At 53.0% G+C, this 25,204-nt stretch overlaps 2 protein-coding genes and 1 long non-coding RNA gene across 6 annotated transcripts in view; 1 reads left to right on the top strand and 2 right to left on the bottom strand.

Moving 5' to 3' along the window:
* The window catches only part of LOC135972145 (microtubule-associated protein 2-like), a 957,474-nt gene that overhangs the window by 407,935 nt on the left and 524,335 nt on the right, over positions 1 to 25,204 (bottom strand). The window lies entirely within an intron of this gene.
* LOC135974201 (lanosterol synthase-like) lies at positions 3,496 to 9,671 on the bottom strand. 2 transcript variants are annotated; one of them, XM_065561248.1, is made up of 3 exons: positions 7,145 to 9,671; positions 6,177 to 6,295; positions 3,496 to 5,601 (listed from the first exon to the last, which is right to left on the bottom strand). In XM_065561248.1, exons 1-3 carry the CDS (start codon positions 7,314 to 7,316, stop codon positions 5,539 to 5,541), a joined length of 354 nt encoding a protein of 117 aa, XP_065417320.1. In that variant the 5' UTR covers positions 7,317 to 9,671; the 3' UTR covers positions 3,496 to 5,538. The 2 variants fall into 2 exon arrangements, with proteins under 2 accessions (XP_065417320.1, XP_065417319.1); XM_065561247.1 differs by having other exon boundaries at positions 5,191 to 6,295; positions 7,145 to 8,971.
* LOC135974219 (uncharacterized) lies at positions 10,840 to 18,146 on the top strand. Its single transcript, XR_010591442.1, has 2 exons — positions 10,840 to 11,111; positions 12,311 to 18,146. It is a non-coding gene; the product is annotated as an uncharacterized LOC135974219 (long non-coding RNA).

The raw sequence follows: 25,204 nt of genomic DNA, 5'->3' as shown, positions 1-25,204 counted from the left end.
CCATCAACACAGCTCTGTGTCAAGGCATCACCCATCCTCCGTGGCCTGCCACGCCCCTGCTAGTCCAGTCCAAACAATGCACCTGGAGGGTGATGGGCTTGAACACACAACTCTCAGTCCTGATGTGCAACTGCCCTCTGCTCTGCCCCTCTCCGCTTAGCTCTGCTGCTGCATCCAGCTCTGCTCGGCTCTGCAGCACCCTTGGCGACTCTAGACCTGCGCAGGGGACAGATCATCTTGCCGAACTGCCTGGTATTTTTTATGATGAGAACGAACCTCAGGACTGTTGCCCTCAAACCCAAGTCACACATACGCCTGATCAGGCTATAATCAATCCAGTCTCAGTTCCACCCGCATCATTCACTTTTCTCCCTTGAGTGGAAGAGTTTCTTCCAGTAATTGAAGATTTGTGGTCCATGGATTAACTATGAAGTTAAATTAACTGCAGACAATTTAAATCACCCACTTACATTTTCTGGTCCTCTGAATATCCCGACAGAAACCCGGAGCGGATAGGAATGGCTTTTGCTACATTTCATCCCAGGGTTATCAGTTTTATTGTTTTTAGACTGTTTGGCATTTTCCTGCCATTAATCAAGTTCCTCTCGAACCCACTGCTCTGCAGATCCATTCATAATGCTCCATGGATGGATATGCAGGCGGCATCACACTCGTTAGCCACCCACTTACCTGTGGCAGTTGGAAATGGGGCCCATGACCCTGAGCTCCGGAAATGCAGCCCTTGAGGAGGGAAAGGAGCAGCTCCTCCGCTATTCAGAGGAAAACAATAAAATCTAATAGATACTTAATCTGGTCTGATGTGCTTTGTGCAACAGAGGACAGCAGTGCATGTCCATACACAGTCCCCTGGAGATGTAGGGCTGGGGATCATTGCTTGACATGGCTGACTATGAATGGATTGCAATTAGGACTGGGTGGATTGGGTCTTGTTACAAGATTTGCCCATTACTTTGGGGTATGCTCATTTATTCGGGTTACTCTTCTGGGGAAGGGGATTCTGTAATTCTATCAGTGTACTGTTTGTGTCATTTGTGTTTTTATATGGAGCTCTACTTCTCCCTTCTGCAAGTCCCTTCCCAATGGAGCTATCCTGCAGGACCTAGGTTCCCCAGGGCTGGGTTTCTCCAGCCCCAGAACCGGATGAACACACACCTCCATGCAGAGTGGCTCCCCGTCACTGGGTGTGTGCAGCTGCAGGCTCCCTCTTTGTCTGTGTGTCCTGTCTGACTCCCACGTGCTGGCTCGCTCTCACCCCTTGGGAGGGCCCACTTTGCTTTGCTGCTTGGCGAGATGCAGGCTCCAGTGCCTGTAGCAGCATCCAGGAGTGGTAGCCACTGGACCACTCCAAGAGAGACGCCCAGCTCCACCCCAACAGCTGGGCGCCAGCTCCTTCCTTATCATCATCCCAGAGCTCATCTGTGCTTGGAGCAGGGCTGCCTGTGCCCAGCTGGTGGGTGCATCCACCCGGGCAGGGAGAAAGTGCAGAGAGTCCAAATCTGAATGCACTGGTTGGTTCTTTCCTTTCAAAAGTGGGGGCCAGTCTTTACTCTGGGGCTGGATTCTGTATATTTGACGTTTTCTTTCCTACTAATCTGTCTAGCCATAACTGGATTGCATGGGGTTTTCTCTCTCTCTCTCTCTTTGTTTTTCTTTCCTTCTCAACCCCACAATAGGTGCATTGGGCCTGATTCTGATCTCCAGCTGGTGTAAACGAGGAGTAGCCCCACTGAAGTGAGTTTACATGGGGGTAAACTCAGTGTACGTGGGATCAGGATCAGGCCCGTTGAGTTCAAGGCTCGCCGGCTGTACCCAGAGCACAGGCGGGTCTCTGATCCCACTCCCCATCTGGCAGAGAGGAGGGCTGCAAATCCCTGCCTCCCTGTCCACGCACCCCACCCACCTTTGGGTGGAAAACTCCATTAGCCCCGAGTGGGGTCAGTTAGCGTCACTCCCAGTTCCGGAACATGCCCCGAGGATGTCGCTTTTGGGGGCAGCCCCACCTGAGAGCCAGCTGGGGTGGGATGGGATTGCAGGGGCCTGGCCCGGGGGTTCCCAGGTGGCTTCCCCTGCATTACTAGATGGGAACAGCAGGCACGAAAGCAGCGAGACGTGAGGAAGCAGCCAGGGCAGGGTGGGGTGGGTGGGTGCTGTCAGTGTTGGAAAGCTGGGGGGGGGGAGTCTGCTTTATTGATGGAGGCAAGAAACGTTCTTTCCTTGTGATGTCTTTAAATGTTTATTTTAGATGGGGGAGGGGCCGGTGAGAGAGAGGAGAACTGGGCAGCAGCTGGAGGGCCAAGAAATGCATCGAGCTTTTAAAAGCTGAACCAGCCCTGGGGAGGGTAGAGGTTTCCCTGCTTGGGGAGGGCTGTGCAGGCAAATCGCACCTGCCCTTCCAGATGCACGGGCGCCTCATTGTTCAGCCCAGATGAGCTTATCTGGCATTATGCAGGGCGGCTGCTGCCTCTGTCTAGCAAACAGCAGCGCTCACAGCAAAACTAAATGGAAGTCGTCAGTGGGCTTGTTTTAACCTCCAGCGCCTGCTTCCACAGTCCTGGTGGGCTCCCTGCCCCGCAGCCTGCCTGGCCCTCCGACTGTTTCCAGCCTGGATGCTGGTGCCCTTCAATCCTGACCTGCAGCCCCCCTGTTGTCCCAGCCCTGGGCTCCCCACGCAGCCCTGTCCATGCCCCTCACTCCTGACCTGCAGCCCCCCTGTTGTCCTAGGGTTACCATATTTAAAAAATAAAAAAAGAGGACACTTCACGGGGCCCTGGCCCCGCCCCTTTCCCCACCCCGTCTCCGCCCCAACTCCACTCCTTCCCCGCCCCAACTCTGCCCCTTCCCCGCTCCTTCCCCAAAGTCCCCACCCTAACTCTCCCTCCTCCCTCCCAGCCACGCGAAAAGGGCTGCCCAAGTGCTACCGGCTTCACGGTTTGCTGGGCAGCATCCAGACCCTGCGCCCCCGGCTGGCGCTTCCCCAGTGCAGCTGGAGCCCGGGAGGGGAAGCGCCCAGCCGGGGGCACAGGGTCTGGAGGCTGCCCAGCAAACCGTGAAGCCGGTAGTGCTCGGGCTTCAGGCAGCCCCCTTGCCTCCGGACCCTGCGCCCCCGGCCGGGCACTTCCCCTCCTGGGCTCCAGCTGCTCTGCTCCTCCCCTGACTCTTTGGCTCTGTTTAAGAGCCGAGCTGCCCGAGCGCTACTGGCTTCGGGCAGCCCCCTTGTCTCCAGACCCTGCGCCAACGGAGCAGAGCAGCTGGAGCCCGGGAGGGGAAGTGCCCGGCCGGCGGCTGGGGTCTGGAGGCAAGGGGGCTGCCCGAAGCCGGTAGCGCTCGGGCAGCTCGGCTCTTAAACAGAGCTGAAGAGTAAGGGAAGGAGCAGAGCAGCCGCGGGCGAGGAAGTGCCCGGCCGGTATTTTCCCGGACATGTTTGGCTTTTTGGCAATTCCCCCCGGACAGGGGTTTGAGTACCAAAAAGCCGGACATGTCCGGGAAAAAACGGACATATGGTAACCCTATGTTGTCCCAGCCCTGGGCTCCCCACACAGCCCTGTCCATGCCCCTCACTCCTGACCTGCAGCCCCCCAGCTATCCCAGTTCTTAGCCTCTCTTGAGTAAAGAGGTACAATGTGGAGATTTGTGTGGCAATGCTGAGAGATGGACAAACATCCACTGGGGTCTGGGAGGAATCGTTTCAAGCATTCACTTCAATCAGGCCTTCAGAAGGGCTAGCCCGCGGCCCCTACAGCGCACTTCTTCATTAGCAGCTGAAGACACTGAGCTGCAGGAAGTGGGACAGAGAAGCAGGCCTGCGTGGCCAGGGCATGGGGGAGCAGCACGCAGCCCCTTTCCTTGCTGGACACTCAGCAGGGGCCAAGCAGCCGTTAGTGCTCGGTTCTAGCCCCCAGCGCAGGTAGCAGAGGGGCTGTCCGCTAACGTAGGGCCAGAACCGCACAGCAGAGACAGGACAGGACGGGACTCCTCCCCTAGGCTCCACCCCAGGGGCAATGCGTGTGTGGCAGGGGCGGAAGGCCGGAGCGAAGGGGCTGGGCACGGGATGGCGGGTGCAGAGCACCCCCCAGAGGTGCAGGGGAAGCAGCTGCCTGAGAGCACGGACACACACTGCTCCTGATACCAACCCCTTCTACCCTCAGCCAGGAGGAGGAGCAGGGATGGGAGAAGCTGCTGCTGTGAGCCGCACAGCTGGGCCAGGGCTGGTCCTATGACTATTAACAGCCCGTCAGCAAAGGGAGACATTGCAGGGGTGGCAGATCCCCCGAGGCAGAGCAGCCTGGCGAGACCCCCTTTGCAGTACGCGCTCAGTCCCCGGGTGAGGGGTCCCTGCCCAGCCCTGCGAGCTGCCTCAGCAGCAGCGAGAGGGTGCCCAGGGTCCCTGCGATCACTGCCAGGGCCACAGCGCCTTACCTGCATCTTCATGCCGTCGAGTCCCAGCCTGCGTGGAGAGAGAGCACATCACTGCAGCAGCCTGGGGAGCGTGGTGCTGTCCCCAACCTCCCGCAGCCCCCAGGCGTCTAACACTGCTGCTGGGGCACGGAGTACTGAGCTTCAGGGGCAGCCTTGCAGCAGGTTCCCCGGGGGCCCTGGCCTGCCCCTTCCCAGCCTGATTGGGAGAACTGGAGCGAGTGGGACTCACTAATAAGGAGCCAGTGTCTGGAGCTGGCTGCTGATCAGTGCAAGACCCCCCCGTTCGCATGTCCCCTGCACAGAGCTCCCTGCTCGTGGGGCCTACGCAGCGTGGTGGCCCTGGGGGCAGAGCGGGGTCCCCCATGGCAGGTCTGGGCAGCAGGTTCCCTGCTAGGGCCTGGGGACTCCCGCACGGGGCAGAGTGGCTCTCTCTAGCTGAGCCCTGTGCTGTCTCCAGGGCTAGGGAGGTTCATGGGCCTGGCCTTACCAGAGGTAATCAGGGATCCTGGAGACATGCTCCTGGAAGGCTGGAGAGCTCTCCCTGTTGCCCGCCCTAAAGGGCTCGAGGGGACAACAATGGTCCGTCACCCGGTGTGCTTGGCACCAATAAAGACACCGAGGGGAGAAAGCAAGCCAAGTTTATTTCAGAGCGCTGAAATGGCACTAGGAGACCAGCATGTCTCAAATCCAGTGCAACAAATACAAACAAATTTTAGCTTTTATACTCCAAACTGTTTGCATACATCTCTTTGTCTGGCTGTTCCTCCTTATCCCTCCCTTCCGGACAACTGTTACAATAAACTCTACATAAGCTTGTGAGAAAACTTTCTCAGTCTTTGCGACCTTGGATTAGACGCCTGCAAACTAACTGCCCCGCTTCTTATCTCTATTATTTCTGCTAGTGTGAGTGAAACTGCAGCCATCTGCTAAAAAGCTGACATTACATTTCTGCTTCAGCCTACTTCAGAGCATGTAAACAGTTAGCAGAGAAGTAGGTGAGAGTTCCCAAGATGGGGTTTGGGGGTTCAGATAGGCCCAGAGCAAAAGAGCTTCATCGGCACTTTTGGCCTTCCACTCTCCCGAGTTACCTGGTAGCTATGCCTAGTGGACCCCAACATCCCCATCCACGTACCAGCCAACCAGCATGTTAATGGTCTTGGAAATCTGCCGAGAGAGAAGGCGTCACTCCCCTGCAGAGCGCAGTGGTGTTCGGCTTGGGCCTGCACAGCATGACCTGACCTCGTGACCAGCCCCAGAGCAAACCCCAGGCTGGGGGCTGTCTGCAGGCGAGCGAGCACGTCTACATGGGGCTCTGGTCACAGAACGGACCCCTTGGCATCCCCATGTCCGTTCCCCATCACAGGGCAGGAGATCACTCTCCAGCCACGGCCTTCCACCAGCTGACTCCACACCCCCCAGCTGTCTCCAGCAAAGACTCTGCAGAGCGGGGCATCTGGCACGCCCAGCCTCCACTGCCACTGTACAATGTCCAAGCGGTTGCTCACGCTCTCCTCTCCCGCCAGCCTGCTCATGCCCTTGTCATCCGCCATGAACTCTCCTGTGTGCAGCGCCCAGCACAGCAGGCCCTGAGCCTGCCTGGATTGCTGGTTGCTATGGTTACATGCCAGCAGCAGGGCATCTGTGCAGAGCTGGAGAGTCCCAGGACGGTCTCTCCCGCACCTGGGCAGGAATTGGAGCCAGCTCCGTTGATTCGTTGGGAACGGTAACGAGCAGCCTACCGGGCCAATGCTGATGGCCTTGGTGAATCTGTCTTCAGCCTTGATGTGGTCGTACAGCTCCGCGATGGCTCGCTGCCTCAGCCGGGCGCTGTGGTGGGCTTCGTACACATTCAGGATGGCTGAGACGGGAACAAGAGAGACACAATAAGGAAACTCTTACCAGCTGCCTGGTTCCAACTCCTGTGCGAGCAGGGCCTGGCCCCGAGCCCCAGAGAGCTTCCCCCATCCCTTCCCCAGCTGGCCAGGGCTCTGGGGGGAGCAGGGCGAGAGCCCCAGGGACACAGCCCCAGAACGCTCCACACCTGGACTGAACCCTGGTTGTTTCACCTCTGCTCAGCCCGAGACAGGACCAGAGGGAAGGTGGGAAGCTGCTGAGTGGGGGACAGAACCCGAGGTATTAAGATTCACTCAGTGCCCCAGCACACAGCCCACGCTGGACTCAGCCTCCGCAGACACCTCAGAGACAGAGTGTTTGGAGTTGTTCTATGAGCCCTGATTCGGCACCAATGGCACCAGACAGTCAGGATGGGCCTGGGTTCAGCCTCCTCCAGCGGCAATCAGCACAGAGCCCAGCGCCTTTCCTACGTGCTGGACCCAGGTGGCTGCTGCTGGCTCGTGGCCGAAGTGAGCGAGCCAATGCTGCACACAGATCGCCCTCATGCCCACTGGGCAGGGCAGTAACTGTGGCACCATGCTGAGGCCAGGTGGGCACTGCTTTGTCAGGCACAAGCATTCCCTCCCGGGTTAGTAATGTACAGTCTTGCCAGCTTCTGGTCCCTGGCCACTCTGAGATCCCACGGGCAGGGCAAGGCTGACAGGAAGCTTGGGGGCTGCACTGGGGTTGGATGTGAGGTTATGGGGCAGCTCTCAACTCCGCCAGCGACTCACGGCAGTGGGGTCAGAAAACAACCTGCACATCAACTATCCCCCGCCCTGCCCTGGCCAGGCCCAGCCAGTGGCCTACTCACCATTGGCGAGTGTGAGCAGCCAGCTGTGCGGGGTGTAGAGATCGCAGGCAGCCACGTTATTCCTCTGGGCCGGCCAGTCAATGCTGGAGTAGTCCTGGACGTACAGCTCCTGGCAGGGAGCAGGCGGGAGATTAGCCATCCGCTCACTAGCGCGCCATGGGAGCAGACCCATGAGACAGCTGCAAGTGTCAGGCTGGTGGCGTTGGCAGCCAGGGGGAGTACAGCACGGAGCACGCAGGGCAGCACCGGGGACGGAGGGCAGCGCTGCCTGGCCCGCTCTGTGGCTCCACACCAGCCACCGGGACAGGTCCCATGTGGGAGCTGCTCCCAGCACCCTTTGCTAAGGAGAGTTAACAAGAGGAGAAAGCACCTTCAGATAGTGCCAGAGCACCTGAGAGGGGCACCGGGGCCCCATGCGGCCTGGGGGGGCACACAGCCCGAAGGGGGGGGCTACAGGGCCCACACAGGCCAGAATGGGGGGACCATGCTGGAGCATGCTCATGCAATAGGGAGGGCTTAATTCTGGCTGGAGGCCTGTGTGCCGGACTCCACCCCGCTCCAATTCACAGCAGGGCTCCCGGAGCCCAGTGGGCAGGGAGAAGACAGCCCCTAAGGCGTAACTCCCCTTCAGGCCTAGGGGTGTCAGGTGCCCAGCCTGAGACACCAAGTCTGATTCGCAAAGGGCAGGGCTCAGCGCTCTCAAATCAGACCCCTCCCAGGGGGCCGACGGGGCCTCCCAAAAATCACTCCTCCCTTTGGAAAGTGCAGGCCTTAGGCATTGTGAACAAGTGTGTGACAAGTACCTTGCCGTGGCATTCACAGGGAAAGCCTGCTCCCTGCACGACCCCAGACACTCTGCCCTTGGCTTTCCTTCCTACCTTGCCCTCCCAGCTCTCTCCTTCCTTCCCCAAAGCCCACCCCAATTTCTGCCCCATAGGGCTCCCTCCACCCCTCCCATCAGCCAAGCTTACCAGCACTGGAAGAGCATTAATGCGGCACCTACATGGGCTGTTTAAGGCGGGCACTCCCAGGCCCCCCGTGACTGTCCTCACCACTGAGTATCAGAAATAAGACTGGCAGGTGACTGGTAGAAGAACCTTCACAGGGAGAAGATACCAGGTACCGAAGGGCGGAGAAAGGCAGAACAAGAACCAGTGGCTGAAGCTATAAGGCCCAAACAGTGAACAACGAGGGTGATCAACCACCGGAATGTGCTGCCAAGGGAACTGGCAGACTCTCCATCTCTCGATGTCTTCAGCTCGCGACCGGCTGCCTTTCTGGAGGGCACACTGTACTGCAGCCAGACACGTCGCTGGGCTCAGTCCAGAGTAACTGGGTGACATTCTCTGGCCTGCGTTACACAGGAGCCTGACTAGATGATCTACCGGTCCCTTGATGTGATGAATCGAGCTCTGGGTCGTCACGCAGACAGCAGGGCATCGGTTCCATGCAGCTCCTGTTTGGAAGGTTACTACTGCGCCTATGAAGGCAAAGCCTTTCCATCTGCTAACGAGAGCTGGGATGCTGCACAGAGGTAACATGCCAGTGGCCACATACCGACATCGAGGGGCCCAACCCAGCCCGGGCCAGTCGTACCTCAGCATGGGCCAGTCGTACCTCAGCCCTAAGCGAAAGGGAAAGCATGGAAGGACCACGTGGCTCACTCAAGCAACATCCCCCTGAAGGAGCAGAAATGCAGCCCACACTACGTCAACGTACAGAAGCATCAGCTGTGACAGGGAAGGCGTAAGGAGGCTCAGAGGGAACCAGAATGGCCAGCAGCAAATAGGAACTTCTGTAAGTCCCGGAGAACCAGAAAGCTGGTGAGAGTCGCTGTCCCTGCTAGATCAGCAGAGGGTGAGCGGAACAACCAGAGAGGACGAGACACTGATCAGAAGGGTTGCTAAAGTCTTCAGGGGGGAGGGATAGCTCAGTGGTTTGAGCACTGGCCTCCTAAACCCAGGGTTGTGAGTTCAATCCTTGAGGGGGTCATTTAGGGATCTGGGGCAAAAATCTGTCAGGGGATTCGTCCTGCTTTGAGCAGGGGGTTGGACTAGATGACCTCCTGAGGTCCCTTCATATTCTATGATTCACCACAGAGAATGAGGGGAGATTCCCACCCCTGTGCTCCTCTTTGGTAACAGAGATGAGGGACATAGGTGTCAGACACGGGGCTGCTGAGACATGGCTCAGGGCCGTCGCAGTTAGTGCCCAGGCAAGGGGAAGACCCAGAAGCTCTGGTGGGACAGGGGAACAAGGGGCTGATGTGGGGATCACATCACAACGAGCCCACAGGGATCTCCACCAAAGCACTGCCAGAGGCTGCAGCCCCTGGGATTTGCGCCCAATGAGGAGATTTGGGTCCATGCGACTAGCCACAGCTGGGCCATGGTGGGAAAGGTCTCCAGGACACCGTTACACAGGGTGAGGAGTGGGGAGGGTGCTCAGGGAGTTCATTTACCTGTCTGAAGCTCTGGACAAGCTCATCCTCCTCGGCAGTCAGGCGCGTGGCATAGCAGTAGCTCATCGGCAGGTACAACTGACGGCAGTGACACTACAGCGTGGAGGGGTGGGCTGGCATCCACGCCGGGAGCAGCCTGTCACACAACAGAGGGACGCTGTCGGCAGCGTGCGGGATGGGGAGTGGGGAGCCGCAGGGACACGGCACAGTTAAGGACAGGGGTGTGGGCAGTCAGAGGGGTAATGTGCCCAGGAGACACCCGGGGCCCAGGATAGCCGCTGCCTCAGCGTTAGAGCAGCCCTACAGGACAACGCACCGACCCCAGGCAATCGCTGCTCCATGCTCCTGGGGTGTGGGGGACCTGGAAGAGAAGCTGGAGCCCTCGTTTGGAGCCAGGAGACTGTCTCCTCCAGCCCGAGGACAGCGTTCTGGGCTCTCCCAGCAACCCAACGAGGCTGTTATCCTGGACAGGGCCTCTGCCGACAGACTGCATCTGATTCCCTGTGGTTCGTGTTAACGGGGTGCGGAGGGAGGCGCAGGGAATAAACAGCCTCTCCAGCGGGGAACATGCCAGTGGGCAATGCTGCCACTAGTTTCCCTGTAATCAGCCAGCTGCCTGAACTCCCTCACTTCACACTGCCCCCTGCTCCTGGCCCCACGGCCAGCTCGGGCACCAGCTGTCCCTGAGGGCTGGGGGAGTCTGCGGCACGCCCAGCTCCAGGAGAGGGACAGCCATGGCATGCCAAATGGGGAGGAACCGTGTCAGGACCCAGCACAGGTTCAGCCCCAGGAGGGAGGGACTTGGGGAGAGCGCAACGTGTGGGTCTGGAGGCTGACAGAGAGGGCAGGAAGGCTGGAGGTCGAGCAGGTGGGCCAAGCTTGGATGGGGGAGGGAAGGTCATCAACAGAACATCCCTCCCGCATCAGCCCACGCCCCGTGCCAGGAATGGTGCCTGGTTTCCGTGCCCGAAGCCTCCTGGCCCAGGCTGAGCGGGAGAATGGGGGACTGGTGCAGGCCGGGGATTACTCTCAGGTCCCTGGTGTTCGGCGTCGGGCTCTCTGCTGGGTGCTGCTGCGAGGGGACACGGCTGTGGCTTGGGACTGAAAATCAATACACTCTGCAGATACAGAATAGCACCTACCACAGCTCAGGGAACAGCGTGTTCATTCCCTCCCAGTTGTAAACGTTCAAGACGGCCAGCCAAAACTTCCCCCAGGACGGGATTCCCACAGCACCCCCTGGAGAGACAGACACAGATCTGGGCTCTGACGGCAGCCACGGGGGCCAGGGACACGGACCCTGCCATGTGACAGGGCATGAACAGAGGCTCCTGAATCCTGGTCTGGTCTGGTCGTGTGGCAGGCCAGGGACCCTGGAGAGCGGCAAGCCGGTGCGGCGGGCACACAACGGGCACTACACACCGACAGACACAGCCATTCAGAAACGACACCTGGGAAGCGTTTGCAACCAGTGAAGGAGCTGAGGTTTCACCGTCACCCCAGAAGGTAAGCGCGGCAGGGTGCTGGCACAGCAGGATGCAGCATGGGCTGTGACATGCCACACGTGCTGCAACAGCCAGGCCATGCTGGGAGAAGCTAAGGGCGGCAGGGCAGAAACTAACGTGCGAACTGCACATGCTGCCATACAGCCAAGGACAAGCCATTGCAAAGGCTCATGCCACTCTGGCCGCATGTCCCCTCGCCTACCACTCACCCCTTCGGAGCTGGGCAAGCCCTTCTCAACAGTCCCAGCCCCATGGTGCTGGGGGGAGGACAGGATGCCGGAAAGCTCCAGCCACATGCTGACCTTTGCTGTGGAGGTTGATCCGAGCCCTCACGAGGTCCGGGTCATCCGGCCCAACCCCCAGGATCCTCAGGGACGTGTAGTTGAGCGCTGTGCCAAACACCGTCGATTTGTCTTCCACGTGCCTGCCACATACAGAGAGCAGGGAAGTCAGACATGGCCGAGCGCTCGTGCAATCAACCGAGACTGGTTTTATTGGGGCAAACCTACCCAGGGGGTTAGAGCTAACTGAGCAAACTAACTGAAAAGCAACCGCCCTGGGCCATGCTGCTGGGAAAAGGGAACGAAATGCTCCCAGCCCCTCACTCTAGTGGTCTCCCCATGGTGAAGGAGGGCTCTGGTCACGCCACGTGCTGGCCTCCACGGCACTGCAGCTCCAGCTCTCAGCATAGCTCTGAGCCGCTTCCCACATGTAAGGGAGCACCGGGCCAAGCTCTGGATGCTGCGGGGGAGCTTCAGAAGCACTCAGCCATGGCCTAGCCTGTCCCCGCTGAAGCCATAGGCAAGTGCTCTCGTCAAGGCAAGGGGGGGGCAGAATGACGCCAACACCGAGTACTTCGAACACCCACCGTTGCGTTGCTGTGTGATTCAGTACGGCGGCACTGCCGGAGCTAAAGTCACCCCATTAATGCCGATGAAGCGGGGCTTGATTTGCTAATGAAATCAGAGTGTTTCCCTCCCAGGGGCCAGCTTGGGGGCTGGTGGGATTTCAGGGATTTTGTTTAATAGGTTGAAGGTGAGACACAGAAAATGAGCCAGTTTTGAACATTCTCCCTCGTTTCCTAGTGCTCCTCTGGGTCCCCCTCACCTCCGCTGGAATAGGGAAACCTGCCTAGACAATGGCGGAGAGCTGGCAGTGCAGGCGTACGTTTCTACCATGATTGCTTTCCCTTTCACCAAGGCCTCTGATCACAGACCCTCCTCCTAGAGACGGGAAAGACACTTCTCCAGTGAAGCCAAGACAGAATGCACCTAACAGCCAGAATGCCTCTGCAGACCAGCCCTGACACCACCCCAGCAATGTTCCCAGAGAACAGGTAAATGGAATGAACATCTCTATGCGTATACGTTTATGCTGTTAAGAAATAGGCCTGATATTTTGCACAAGTGCCATCTGACTCCGACAGACTCGGTAGTACCTGCTGCTAATCCCCAGCACCCTCCTACAGTTGTAATGGCAGAATCGGTGTCCCCTTCGGCTCCAGCACCCCCACAGGCTCTAGAGAGTGCCCCCTCGGTGGGATTGTATCCGTTGATTACTGAGAATGTGGTAGCCCGTCCAGGAACACAGGATCGTGCAGCCCAGATTGTGCCAGTGTATTCTCATGTGCCTTTTAACCCAGTGCACTTAGCTGCCTTTAAGGCAGAAGCAGGGGAATTCTCAATGAATCCAAATTGGTTTATTTCAATCTTTGAAGGGTGTCTAGCAAGCCATAAGCCTGACTGGGATGATTGCAATATACTGATGAGAACCTTGTTGTCTGAGGTGGAGCGAAATTAGGTTATAGCCAAGGCTAAGGAGGAGGCACAGAGAAGGCATTTAAGGTTTTAAAAAGGAAAGCTATTGGACACCAGAGGTTGTACCGAGTAGAATCCTCAGAAGTGGGTGTGCTTGTCCTGGTTTGTTGCTCCAAAGCTCTGTATAGAAGTTATGTTACTGGAAGGGTGTATAAAGGCAATGTGTATGTGTTCATTGTTGGGAAAAGGTGTATGAGTGAAGAGTGGAAGGTTCCTTTGGAGGTTAAAAGTCAAGAAAGGGAGAAGGAAAAAGAACAGAATGAGTTAACTGAGGAAAAAGAATATAGCTAGCAAGCTCAGTCCAAAGATAAGATGCTGGCCCCATCCAAGGACATTGTTCACAGCTAAGACTTGGCTGACAATCAAGAAAAGGGGGGCCTGAATGTGCCCAAGCAACTATGAGATCTGCAAAATACTGCAAGGCATAAGGAGGACAACAGAAGGGTTAAAAAGCAGCTTTGCTGGACAGTATTGGCCCAGGGATTTAAAAATTCCCCCACTCTGTTCGGCCAGGCTCTGGCCAGAGACTTGGAGGAGTGGAATAATTCAGACAGAGCCCTGCTCCTGCAATATGTAGATGACTTGCTAATTGCTGCCATGGGTCTAATCCCTTGTCTCAAAGCCACTGTGAGTCTCCTGAACTTTGTTGGACTCCAAGGATAGAGCCTAGCTCGAAGCAAGGCTCAAATTGCTCTCTCAAAAGTACAGTATCTGGGATTTCACATAAGACAGGGTGAGAGGCAGCAATCAAATGACAGAAAGGAGGCTATCTGCCAAGTTCCTATCCCTAGCAACCGCAAACGGCTCAGGGCATTTTGGGGCATGGCAGGCTTTTGAAGAATATGGATCCCAGAGTTTGGACTGTGGGCTAAACCTCTGTATGAATGTGTTAAGGGAGCGGATCATGACCCCTTTCACTGGTCCCAGAAGCGGACAGGGCATTGAAAATCTTGAAAAGGAAGCTGATGGAAGCCCCAGCCCTGGGTCTGCCGGATCTCTCTAACTCGTTCCAACTGTATGTGCATGAAAGGAAAGGGATAGCCCTGGGAGTGCTTACTCAGTTATTAGGCACCTGGAAACGTCCCGTGGCATAGTTCTCTAAACAACTGGATCAAGTTTCAAAGGGTGGCCAGCATGCTTGAGGGCGGTCGCAGCCACTGCCCTAGTGCTTGGGGAAGCTGAAAAACTGACACTGGGAGGAACTGTGCAAGTGTATATTCCCCATATGGTCCTAGCCCTGCTGGACACTAAGGGTGGTTTCTGGCTCACACAGGCTCGGGTTGCTCGGTATCAGGCAAAACTGTTAGAGAATCCTGAAGTTACTCTGCAAACCTGTCCCTCCCTTAATCCAGCTACCTGCTACCAGAGACAGAAAAGCAGGAACATGACTGTCTGGAAATCATAGATGCCCACTACTCCAGCTGCCCAGATTTAAAAGATCAGCCACTCCCAAATGCTGACTTGGAATGGTATACGGATGGCAGTAGTGCCGTTGTAGATGGGCAAAGGAGGGCTGGTTATGCTATTGTGACCCTTCATGATACCGTGGAAGCTGAAAGTTTCCCTGCTGGGACATCTGCCCAGCTTGCTGAACTAGTGGCCCTGACTCATGCACTCGAGCTGGCAAAAGACAAACGGGTTAATATCTTTACTGACTCAACGTATGCTTTTGGGGTATTGCATGCTCACGCTGGTCTGTGGAAGCAAAGGGGAATGCTAACAGCCCAAGGTTCCCTGGTTACGCTTGGGTCTCAAATTCTCCGGCTGTTAGAGGCAGTACAACTCCCCTCAGCAGTAGCAGTGGTGCATTGCAAAGCCCATCAAAAGGAAGATCAAGATGTAACCAAGGGCAATGCCAGAGCAGACAGGGAAGCCAAGCGTGCTGCTACCCTGAAATCACCACCAGAGGAGAATGCCCAAATGCATGCCCTCATCCCATCAGTAGGTGAGCTTACAGCTCCTCAGTACTCCCAAGAGGACAGAAACCTGGCTGACAGGCTCGGTCTCCAGGAAAAGGAGGGATGGCTTTATTCCACAGAGGGAAAAATCCTCCTGCCCATGGGCCTGATCCGACCAGTGTTGCAGAAACTGCATCAAACCACCCACTCAGGCAGAGAGGCTCTTACCCAGCTTATGAATAAATATTTTCTAACCTCTGGACTTAAACCCCTAGCACCACAGATACAGGCTGAATGTTTAATCTGCCAAAAGAATAACCTCGACCAGGAGTAGCAGTGCCACCAGCCACCCTGGAACCTACCCCAGGCCCAGGATTGGTGTGGCAAATAGACTTTACTGAGTTTCCCAGGACCCAAGGGTACAGGTACCTCCTTGTCTTGGTGGATCGATTCAGCGGATGTCCCGAAGCCTTCCCATGTCGTAACAACACTGTGAAAACGGTGGCTCTTACGTTTGTCAAGGAGATCATTCCTTGCTTTGGACTCCCCCAGTGGATGGAATCTGATAACGGAACACACTTCACATCTCAAGTTGTTCAAAAGATATCAAGTGCCTTGCAAATCCTCTGGAAGCTCCACACACCCTGACGACCACAAGCCAGTGGAGTAGTGGAACGCACAAATCAGACACTTAAGCGACACCTCTCAAAGGTCTGTCAGGAGGCCTTTCTTAGGTGGCCTGATGCTTTGCCCCTTGTGTTACTCCATATTCGTGCTCTCCCCAAGGGCAGGTTAGGGCTTAGTCCCTTCGAGATTATGTTTGGAAGGGCATGGCCTCTGAACGGTACACCGGTTCTGGCAGGAGAGTGGGAAATGGGGTGTGGTTTTTTGTCTCAGTACATGTGCTCTCTGTCTGCTGTTCTTTCTTCTCTTCACAGATACACCAAATATTCACAGCCTCTTCTGCTGGATGCCCCTGTCCACTCCTTACAGCCTGGTGACTCCGTTCTCGTGTGGACCTGGAAGGACGAACCTCTCCAAGAGAAGTGGAAGGGACCCCACACCGTCCTGCTGGTCTCCCACACGGCAGCAAAGGTCGAAGGACACAAGAACTGGATTCATCACTCTCGACTGAAAGCAGTACCCACTCCTGAACAGTGGACTGTCCAGCCTGCAGAGAAGACTGCCAGTGACGATTTGGGACTTAAGCTGTTATTCAAAAGACAGTAAGGGTCACTGGGAATGCCTGGTGATCTCTCTGAACAGCCACAGCGCACTCCCCGCGAAAACCCTGAGCATTGGTTCTGTCTATTCACAGTAGGCCGACCTAGCCTATGGTCCTGGTCCTTTTATTTCTTGATTTGTTTGGTGTCACTGATTCTTATCTTCTGGGCATAGGGGTTGTTGTAATCACAATGTGGGTTCAGGTTTAGGGTCTCTCACAACATTCCTTTTTGTCACAGAAGTAATCCTTCTGTTACCTACTGTTTCACCCACCTCGCATGCAGGATGGGGAGCTATCCCTACAGACATGGCTACCAATACCTATGAGGCCCTAAAAATTGCCTTTGCCCGTGAGTTCAATCTCTCCCACTGTTGGATATGTGCCCAGACTCCCCACCATTCGGCTGGATTGCCCTGGAGAGTAGTTCCCCAAAATTGGTCAGACTTTTGTCAAAGGTGGATGGTTACCAGCAGCAGCACCTCTGACAATTTAAGTTGGGATCCAACTGTACAGCAGAAGCTCCTTATGGCCTACACAATGGCTCCTGGAATTCCCACTATAGTAGCACTCTTAAGCCCCAGCCTATTCGTCTACGCCCTCCACCCACTGGTCTCATATGTTATCAGCAAGCCAGTACAAGTAATCATACCTGGTTTGCAGGCATTAGTAGGTGTAAATTTTATATTAGTCCTGGTATAAGTCTCACTATTCCTGTACTAAATGCCACCAGTTGGCAAACTGGCACTGCATTCTTTGCCCTTTCCCCACAAGCCACCCTACGGGACCTACAAGGTAACAATGGAAAGGCTAGTTATGGTGAAGCATTCTGGATTTGTGGTAATAGTGCCTACAAATGGTTTCCTCATGCTTGGCATGGTAGCTGTTACAAAGGCTATCTCGCTCCTCCCCTCCGTGTTCTACCCCAGGCTCCCTCAGGTCGCCCTCGGTACTATCGATCCTTGAGAGCTACCATTGAACCCATCGGAGAAGAAGACAGGTTTGGAATGATATTCCTCCCTACTTATGGGGTGGGACGGCTAGCCCAACTCTACAGAAGACTTTCTAAATTTCTCACTCAGTTTGCCAATGATACCCTAGCCATAGAAAAAGGCATAAGCTCTGAGCTGTACCAGCTTCGATTGCTGTCTCTACAAAACCGCCAGGCCCTAGATTATGTGTTAGCCTCACGGGGCGGGGTCTGTGCCCTTATTGGAGAAGAATGTTGTACCTATGTCCCAGAGTTTTCACAGGATATTAACAAGCACATCTTGTCAGCCGAACAGGCCTTGAACCAGTGGAAGGCCCAGGAAGGAGAACCCACTATTTTTGATTCCCTTTGGGGCTGGTTACCTGGTCTAGGAGGATTAGGGGGAGGCATTGTTCACATCTTGCTCACAGGTGTTGTGATATGTTTTGTTCTTTTCCTTTTGCTCGCTTGCTGTAAAGTGCTCATACATAAGATTTGTACCTCCCATTCCCCAGAAGTTCCTTTATACTCTCTCATTGATGATCCCAATTGCATGGAACTTAATCGCATGTTGTCTTTAGAGTATGAGAAAATTCTGCCAAAGGTTTGTTGAGTGTTCTCAAAGGAGGGAATTGTTGGCGTCACTAGACATAGCTACCAGGTAACTCGGGGGAGTGGAAGGCCATAAGTGCCGATGAAACTCCCCTGCTCTGGGTCTAAGTGAGCCACAGTAACTCCATCTTGTGAACTTTCACCTACCTACATGCTCACAGCTTAATGCTGAAGCAGAATATGTAATGGTCATCTTTTTCTAGCAGACAGCTGCAGTTTCGCTCACACTAGCAGAACTTTCCGTGATAATGCGGGGAAAGGGGGAGCAAAAGGCCTAGTGCGTAGAGCTTGCAAGGTCGAAGATAAGCATGCGAACGGGAACTTTTCTAATGTACTGCCTGCTGTAACTGTTGTCGGGGAGGGAGGGGTAGGAAGAAACCAGAACAAAAGGCTTACTGAAAACAGCTTGGAATATAAAAGGGAAAACTTGCTTGTATTTGCTGCGCTTATGATTTGAGACATGCAGGTCTCCTGAGTGCCTTTTCGAGATCTCGAATAAACTTGGTTTGCTTCTCCACACTGGTGTGTCTATTGGTGCGACGCACACCGGGCAACGAACCCTGTTGCCCCCTCGGGGCCCTCTGGGCCGGCAACACCCCTATAGAGCTGATCTATCACATATAGGATGACAACCTACTTCCTCTGCCATCACTTACTCCATTAGCTCAAGTGGCAGAAGTCTGTGCAGTGGATCTAAAGATTCATCGGCAGGGTTGGAGCCATGCGAGTTTCACGATGATTCCACATGACAGAATTTCTGGGGCAGTTCAGTTTTGATTTTTACAAAAAAACCTGGGGAAATGCATAGAGAAATAGGGTGACCAGATGCCTAAATAGGGGAATCTCAAGTAGGAGTAGAGAGGTTATTTTATCTCTGTATTTGGCACTGGTGCAATCACTGCTGGAATGCTGTGTCCCGTTCTGGGGTGCACAATTTAATAAGGATGTTGATAAATTGGAGAGTGTCCAGAGAAGAGTCACAAGACTGATTAAAGGATTATAAAACATGCCGTATAATCATCGACTCAAGGACCTCAATCTATTTAGCTTAACAAAAAGAAGGTTAAGAAGGGGCTGGGGCTGTTTAAGGGGGTAAAACCCTGGGTGATTGGGGAAGTGGCTGCAGCTGGGGCCACGCCCCAAACGGAGCCACTCAGCCTGATAAGAAGGCCAGGGCAGGCAGAAGCTGAGGAGTCTCCCTCTGACAGGAGAGAGAGACAGGCCTGGCTGCAGGGGGCTCACGGGGCACCTAGAGTGAGGCAGGGCTGGGGAATGGCCTTGGGGGTTGGGAAGCCCTAGGCCAGCAACTCCCCAGGCTGCAGGGCCTGGTCCTAGGCCCACGTAGGTATTGGGGTTGTAGGGTAAGACAGAAAATGGATGGATACAACACACAGCCAGGAAGCACAGGTACCAATAAGACAATGATGACCACAGTGATAACCATTTGATAGTATATTTAGTGCGTGTCAGATGCAGAGGGAGCTGCTGCTTTTCATAAGTTGCATTAATAACAATCAGTGTAGAAATAATTAGGAAGCACACGCTGTGACAGTTTGGGTCACAGAAACGCCCTTGGGACTGCCACCTGATGTGCTGAGACTACCTCTGAGCCCATTTTCCCAGGCAGCTTGGGACTTCGGTACCCTGTCTTGTTGAGCCAGACAGACTAGCCTGCTGCAAAAACAGACCCACGTCTGAACCATGTTTCCAAAAGCTGCAGGCTTAACTGAAAACAGCTTAAGTAGTGCTCCTGTCTCCAGCACCCAGATACCCAGTTCCCAATGGGCTCCAAACCCCAAATAAATCCATTTTACTCTGTATAAAGCTTATATAGGGTAAACTCATAAATTGTTCACCCTCTATAACACTGATAGAGAGATATGCACAGCTGTTTGCTCCCCCAGGTATTAATTACTTGTTCTGGGTTAATTAATAAGGAAAAAGTGATTTTATTAAATAGAAAAAGTAGGATTTAAGTGGTTCCAAGTAATAACAGACAGAACAAAGTAAATGACCAAGCAAAATAAAACAAAAACACGCAAGACTAAGCCTAATACAGTGGGAAACTAAATGCAGGTAAATCTCACCCTCAGAGATGTTCCAATAAGCTTCTTTGACAGACTAGACTCCTTCCTAGTCTGGGTCCAGCAATCACTCACATCCCCGTAGTTACTGTCCTTTGTTACAGTTTCTTTCAGGCATCTCTTTGGGTTGGAGAGACTATCTTTTGAGCCAGCTGAAGACAAAATGGAGTGGTTTCCAGGGGTTTTTATATTCTCTCTCGTGGCGGAAACCCCTTTGTTCTCCTGTGCAAGATCACCGCAACAAGATGGAGTCTGTAGCCACCTGGGCAAGTCACATGTCTGTGGATGATTCTGCTTTTTGCAGGCCAACGTCATTGTTTACACGTTAGTTTGAATGTTCCCAGGAAAACATCAGATGTGGACTGGTGTCTCCCGAAGTCCATTGTTAGTTAAGTACTCCCAGTTACTTGAATAACCCCTCACACTATGTTGACCAAATCTGCCTCATGTGCTTCCAACAGCAAACACTTTAAACAAGCATAGAGCCACTGCTCATAACTTCAGATATAAAAATGATACATGCATACAAATAGGATGAATATATTCAGTAGATCATAACCTTTACAAAGATATGTTACATGGCATATCTAGCATAAAACATATTCCAGTTATGTCATATTTACACTCATAAGCAGCTCACCGGCAAGTGAACTCCCTGGGGGAAGGCATGAAAAGTGGCCCAGTATCCAGATGGGGAAGACATTCCGATATGAACTGTAGCTTATTGCACAGGTCCTACTGAACACCCCACACGTTTCCTGAGGAGGAAGAGACAGAAATTGCGGTTAATCAGCAGCAGGATCCCTGTCAGGATGGACATCTGAGTCAAAAGGTTCATTGTCAGATGACCAACGAGGGGTTGTAATGGGATTTGTCAAGTCCTGTTACATAAAACAGCACCTGCTGTTACCATCAGAATGTACCAGCTGTCTGGTGCAAAAGGCTCTTCTTGCTCTCAGTACTCCCAGCCATATGGTCAAGAGGAGCCCTGCCAGGAATCTGGATAAAAGCCACCAAGCCAGTTACTGAGTTTTCGTGAGGAAATCCATCTGTGACCGTGGTGCCGAGAGGGGCCACACTGAGAATACTTATTCAGGGCAAACTGCAAGGAATAGGGCAGACAATCCCCACAACTGGCAGTTTATTCTATACTTAAACAACAAGGAGTCTGGTGGCACCTTAAAGACTAACAGATTTATTTGGGCATAAGCTTTCATGGGTAAAAACCTCACTTCTTCGGATGCATAGAGTGAAAGTTACAGATGCAGGCATTATATACTGACACATGGAGAGCAGGGAGTTACTTCGCAAGTGGAGAACCAGTGTTGACAGGGCCAATTCGATCAGGGTGGATGTAGTCCACTCCCAATAATAGATGAGGAGGTGTCAATTCCAGGAGAGGAAAAGCTGCTTCTGCAATGATCCACTTTCTGGACACTGAGTGCAAATAAGTGATGTTCACATAAACACCACCCTATACCGGAAACCTACTGACCGCTATACATACCTACATGCCTCCAGCTTCCATCCAAGACACATCACACGATCCATTGTCTACAGCCAAGCCCTAAGATACAACCGAATTTGCTTCAACCCCTCAGACACAGACAAACACCTACAAGATCTTTATCAAGCATTCGTAAAACTACAATACCCACCTGGGGAAGTGAGGAAACTGATTGACAGAGCAAGACAGGTACCCAGAAATCACCTACTACAGGACAGGCCCAACAAGGACAATAACAGAACACCACTGGCCATCACATACAGCCCCCAGCTAAAACCTCTCCAGCACATTATCCACGATCTACAACCTATCCGGAAAATGATCCCTCACTCTCACAGACCTTGGGAGGCAGGCCAGTCCTTGTGTACAGACAACCCCCCAACCTGAAGCAAATACTCACCAGCAACTACACACCACACCACAGAAACACCAACCCAGGAACCAATCCCTATAGCAAACCTCATTGCCTACTCTGTCCCCACATCTACTCTGGCAACATCATCAGAGGACACAAACACATCAGCCACACCATCAAGGGCTCATTCACCTGCACAGCCACTAATATTATATATGTCATCATGTGCCAGCAATGCCCCTCTGCCATGTACATTGGCCAAACTGGACAGTCCCTCCACAAAAGAATAAATAGACACAAATCGGACATCAGGAATGGTAACATACATAAGCCAGTAAGTGAACACTTCAGTCTCCCTGATCATTCTATTACAGATTTAAAAGTCACTATCATTGAACAAAAAAACTTACGAAACAGACTTCAAAGAGAAACAGCAGAACTAAAATTCTTTTGCAAATTCAACACCATTAATCTGGGCTTGAATAGGGACTGGGAGTGGCTGGCTCATTACAGAAGCAGCTTTTCCTCTCCTGGAATTGACACCTCCTCATCTATTATTGGGAGTGGACTACATTCACCTGATTGACTTGGCCCTGTCAACACTGGTTCTCCACTTGCGAAGTAACTCCCTGCTCTCCATGTGTCAGTATATAATGCCTGCATCTGTGACTTTCACTCTATGCATCTGAAGAAGTGAGGTTTTTACCCATGAAAGCTTATGCCCAAATAAATCTGTTAGTCTTTAAGGTGCCACCAGACTCCTTGTTGTTTTTGTAGATACAGACTAACATGGCTACCCCCCGATACTATTCTATACTTAGATTCACCAAGCCAGTAAAACAGCGTCTGTAATACCACGCTGGTTACCAAAAAGACAAAAGCTATTTCCTTTAAGCAATGCAGCCTTTGGCTCCCATCCAGAATGCCAAATCTTGAATAGTGAGAGATTACTAACAATCTTATTCACTGTACTTAAAGTTCTACCAATCCAAGGGATGAGACACATTGCCTATCAGGTCAATGAATATTTCAGATCTCATCCAAATACATGTTTACAGCCAATCCTTATTAACTAAATCGTTTACAGCCAATCCTTATTAACTAAATCTTAGATTTATTAATAAAAAGAAAAAAGAAAGAAGAGATTTGCTATGGTTAAAAGATCAATATACATGCATATCTGAGTATGTGGCCCCCACTTAAAAGCAATTGGGTTCAGCTCTCCTGTTCCAGTCCAGGTGCACCCTACTTTGGTGTAATGAGAAGGGTGGGGCTGCCCCTGGAGCAAACCCCAATGAGAACTTAGAGCTAGTCGACACTAGCTCCAATGCCACTCCAGCGCGTCTGGGGAAGATGCTCTATGCCGACGAGAGAGCCCTCTCTGCGGAGGTCGCTGTAACTTACGTCACTCGGGGGCTGGCTATTTTACGCCCCTAAGTGATGTAAGTGATATTGACTTAAGTGGTAGTGTAGACCTGCCCTGAGAGGGAGAGTTGAGGGCCCAGAGCAGAAAGGAAGAGAACCCAGAGAGTAACGGCAGCTCAGAGGCAGAGCAGAGCTGGGCGCCGAGCTTTCAGGGGGGCTGTCCCTGAAGGGGGAGCAGTCAGTTCCCCAGCGGAGCCAGAGCAGGCTGGTGAAAGCTGCAGACAGGCAGGCAGGGGGTCACCTACAAACTTCCACAGGCCAGAGAGCCTAGAGAGGGCTGAAGGCTGAGAACAGCAGAGGAAGGTGCCTGCTGGCTCTCTGAACCAGAGACCTGAACTCAGATGGCTAAAGGCTGGGGAGTGATGCAGGGGTGTGTCCACTGATGTCTCCAGGCAAGAGATGGAGCCCTGCCTGGCAAGGAAACAGGGTGGAGAAACACCCAAGCTAGAGGGTCTGGGGTGAGGTGTGGGGAGAGACACTGGAGCCAGACCTGGAAGCTAGGATGGGGGAGAGCAGCCAGCGCTGCACCTGGGCGCTGGGGCGTGGTAGAGATACTGGAGCTGGACTTGGTGCTGGACTGTTGGGACGAATGTACTGTTTGGGCTGCACTGGGGGGATTCTGGTAAGAAGGAAACCCCGCAAAAAGGGCTATTGAAATACTCTGAAGGCTGAACTGAGTTTATCTGAGGAATTAAGATGGAAACTGAGGTGGTGGCCACTTGTGGGGCTGCCCTCAGGACACGTGTTTACAGCCAGCTTTACACTAGCCCACGTAACATCCAGTCTGTGCACCGAATGAGGCAGGGGTCCTGTGCGTAAGATAAGATGTGATCATGTAATTAAAGACCATACCATAATGCATGCACAGGGGTGACAAATTAAAATTGAATAGAAAACTGTAGATCTGGCATTTCCCAACTTCTGAGTGTTTGACTTTGCAACCTAAATAACATTCTTTGAACAGTTTACACTGTTTGAGTGTAATTTCCTAGGTGGTTTTTTTAAGAATGTAAAAACTAAACTAAAAGTCTATTAAATACAATTGTTAACACACACAGGGCATTATCATTGGGGTTTGAACCTTCAGCACTGCAGCACACTGGTACTAGGTAAGCTACAGGACACGCTGGCAGCAGGAGAAGGCTGTTTTCCCAAAGGAGTGTTTGGATTGCTGGGTCTGGAGATGGTTGGGGGGAAGCCAACTTCAGCCCAGCCAGGCTCTCTCCCTTGTTCTGCTCTTGTGTGTTACATCAAGGAGCTCTCCACTATCAGAAATCTTCTCCCTGCATCTGTACTTGTAGAATGTGATCAAGTCACCTCTAGACTGAGCTCCTTTAGTCTCGCATTGGAAGACATGTTTTCCAGACCTGAGAGCAGTCTTGTGGCTCAACTTGGAACCTTCTCCAATTTTTCAACATCCCTTTTAAAGGGTGGACTCTTAAATGGTCTCAGGGATGCCTTATGCAGAGGTAATAGCACCTCTCTACTCCTGTTCATACTTCTCCTGTCTATATTTCCAAGGCCTGTGGTAACCATTTTTGGCCCAGCATTATCGCACTGGTAGCTCATTCACTTGGTTTCCTCCATGACCCCTAGTTACTCTTCAGTAAGTCCAGGACACAGTGCCACATCCTGTAATTGTATCCTACATTCTTTCTTTGTTCCTAGATGTACGACCTTGCATTTGGCTGTGTTAAATGCATGTGTTTGATTGCGCCCAGATTACCAAGGTTGAAAGTAGAAATCAGCTAAGTTAACACTAGAAATAAGATATACATTTGTATTAGTGAAGGAAATTAACCACTGGAACAGCTCACCTAGGGATGTAGTAAATTTGACATCACATGGAGTCTTTAAAACAAGATTGGATGTCTCTTTCTAGCTCAGTCACGGGTTACTGGGGTTGATACAGGAAACACTGGGTGATATTCTATGGCCAGAGCATCTTAGGCCAAAAGTTTTTTTGCCAGTGAGTTGTCACACATCCAGCGTGCGTCTCTATCAAACACATGAATAACACAGGTTCTTTCAGTCTGTGATCATTACTTGCACTTTGGTCTCCGGTGTCCCGCTGACTCCACCACTCAGCTGGGGTGATAGGAGTGTGGAGGCAGAACTGTTTGTCAGCCTAGAAGTGGGAGGAAAGGTCTCCTGTCCTTGGCAGTGCCTTGCATTAGCCAACAAAGAGAAAGAAGAGCTGACAG

This window comes from Chrysemys picta, chromosome 11, assembly GCF_011386835.1.
Source record: "Chrysemys picta bellii isolate R12L10 chromosome 11, ASM1138683v2, whole genome shotgun sequence".
NCBI classification, from domain to species: Eukaryota; Metazoa; Chordata; order Testudines; family Emydidae; genus Chrysemys; species Chrysemys picta.
Note: the sequence above shows the minus strand (reverse complement) of the source record. Positions and strands in the feature narration are given on the sequence as shown.

Excerpts from the sequence above, each read along its gene's own strand:
- LOC135974201 (XM_065561247.1), bottom strand. The coding sequence starts at position 7,316 with ATGGGTCTGCTCCCATGGCGCGCTAGTGAGCGGATGGCTAATCTCCCG. Across the intron at positions 6,296-7,144 it reads GCTGCTCACACTCGCCAATG|CCATCCTGAATGTGTACGAA; the intron begins GTGAGTAGGCCA and ends TTCCCGTCTCAG.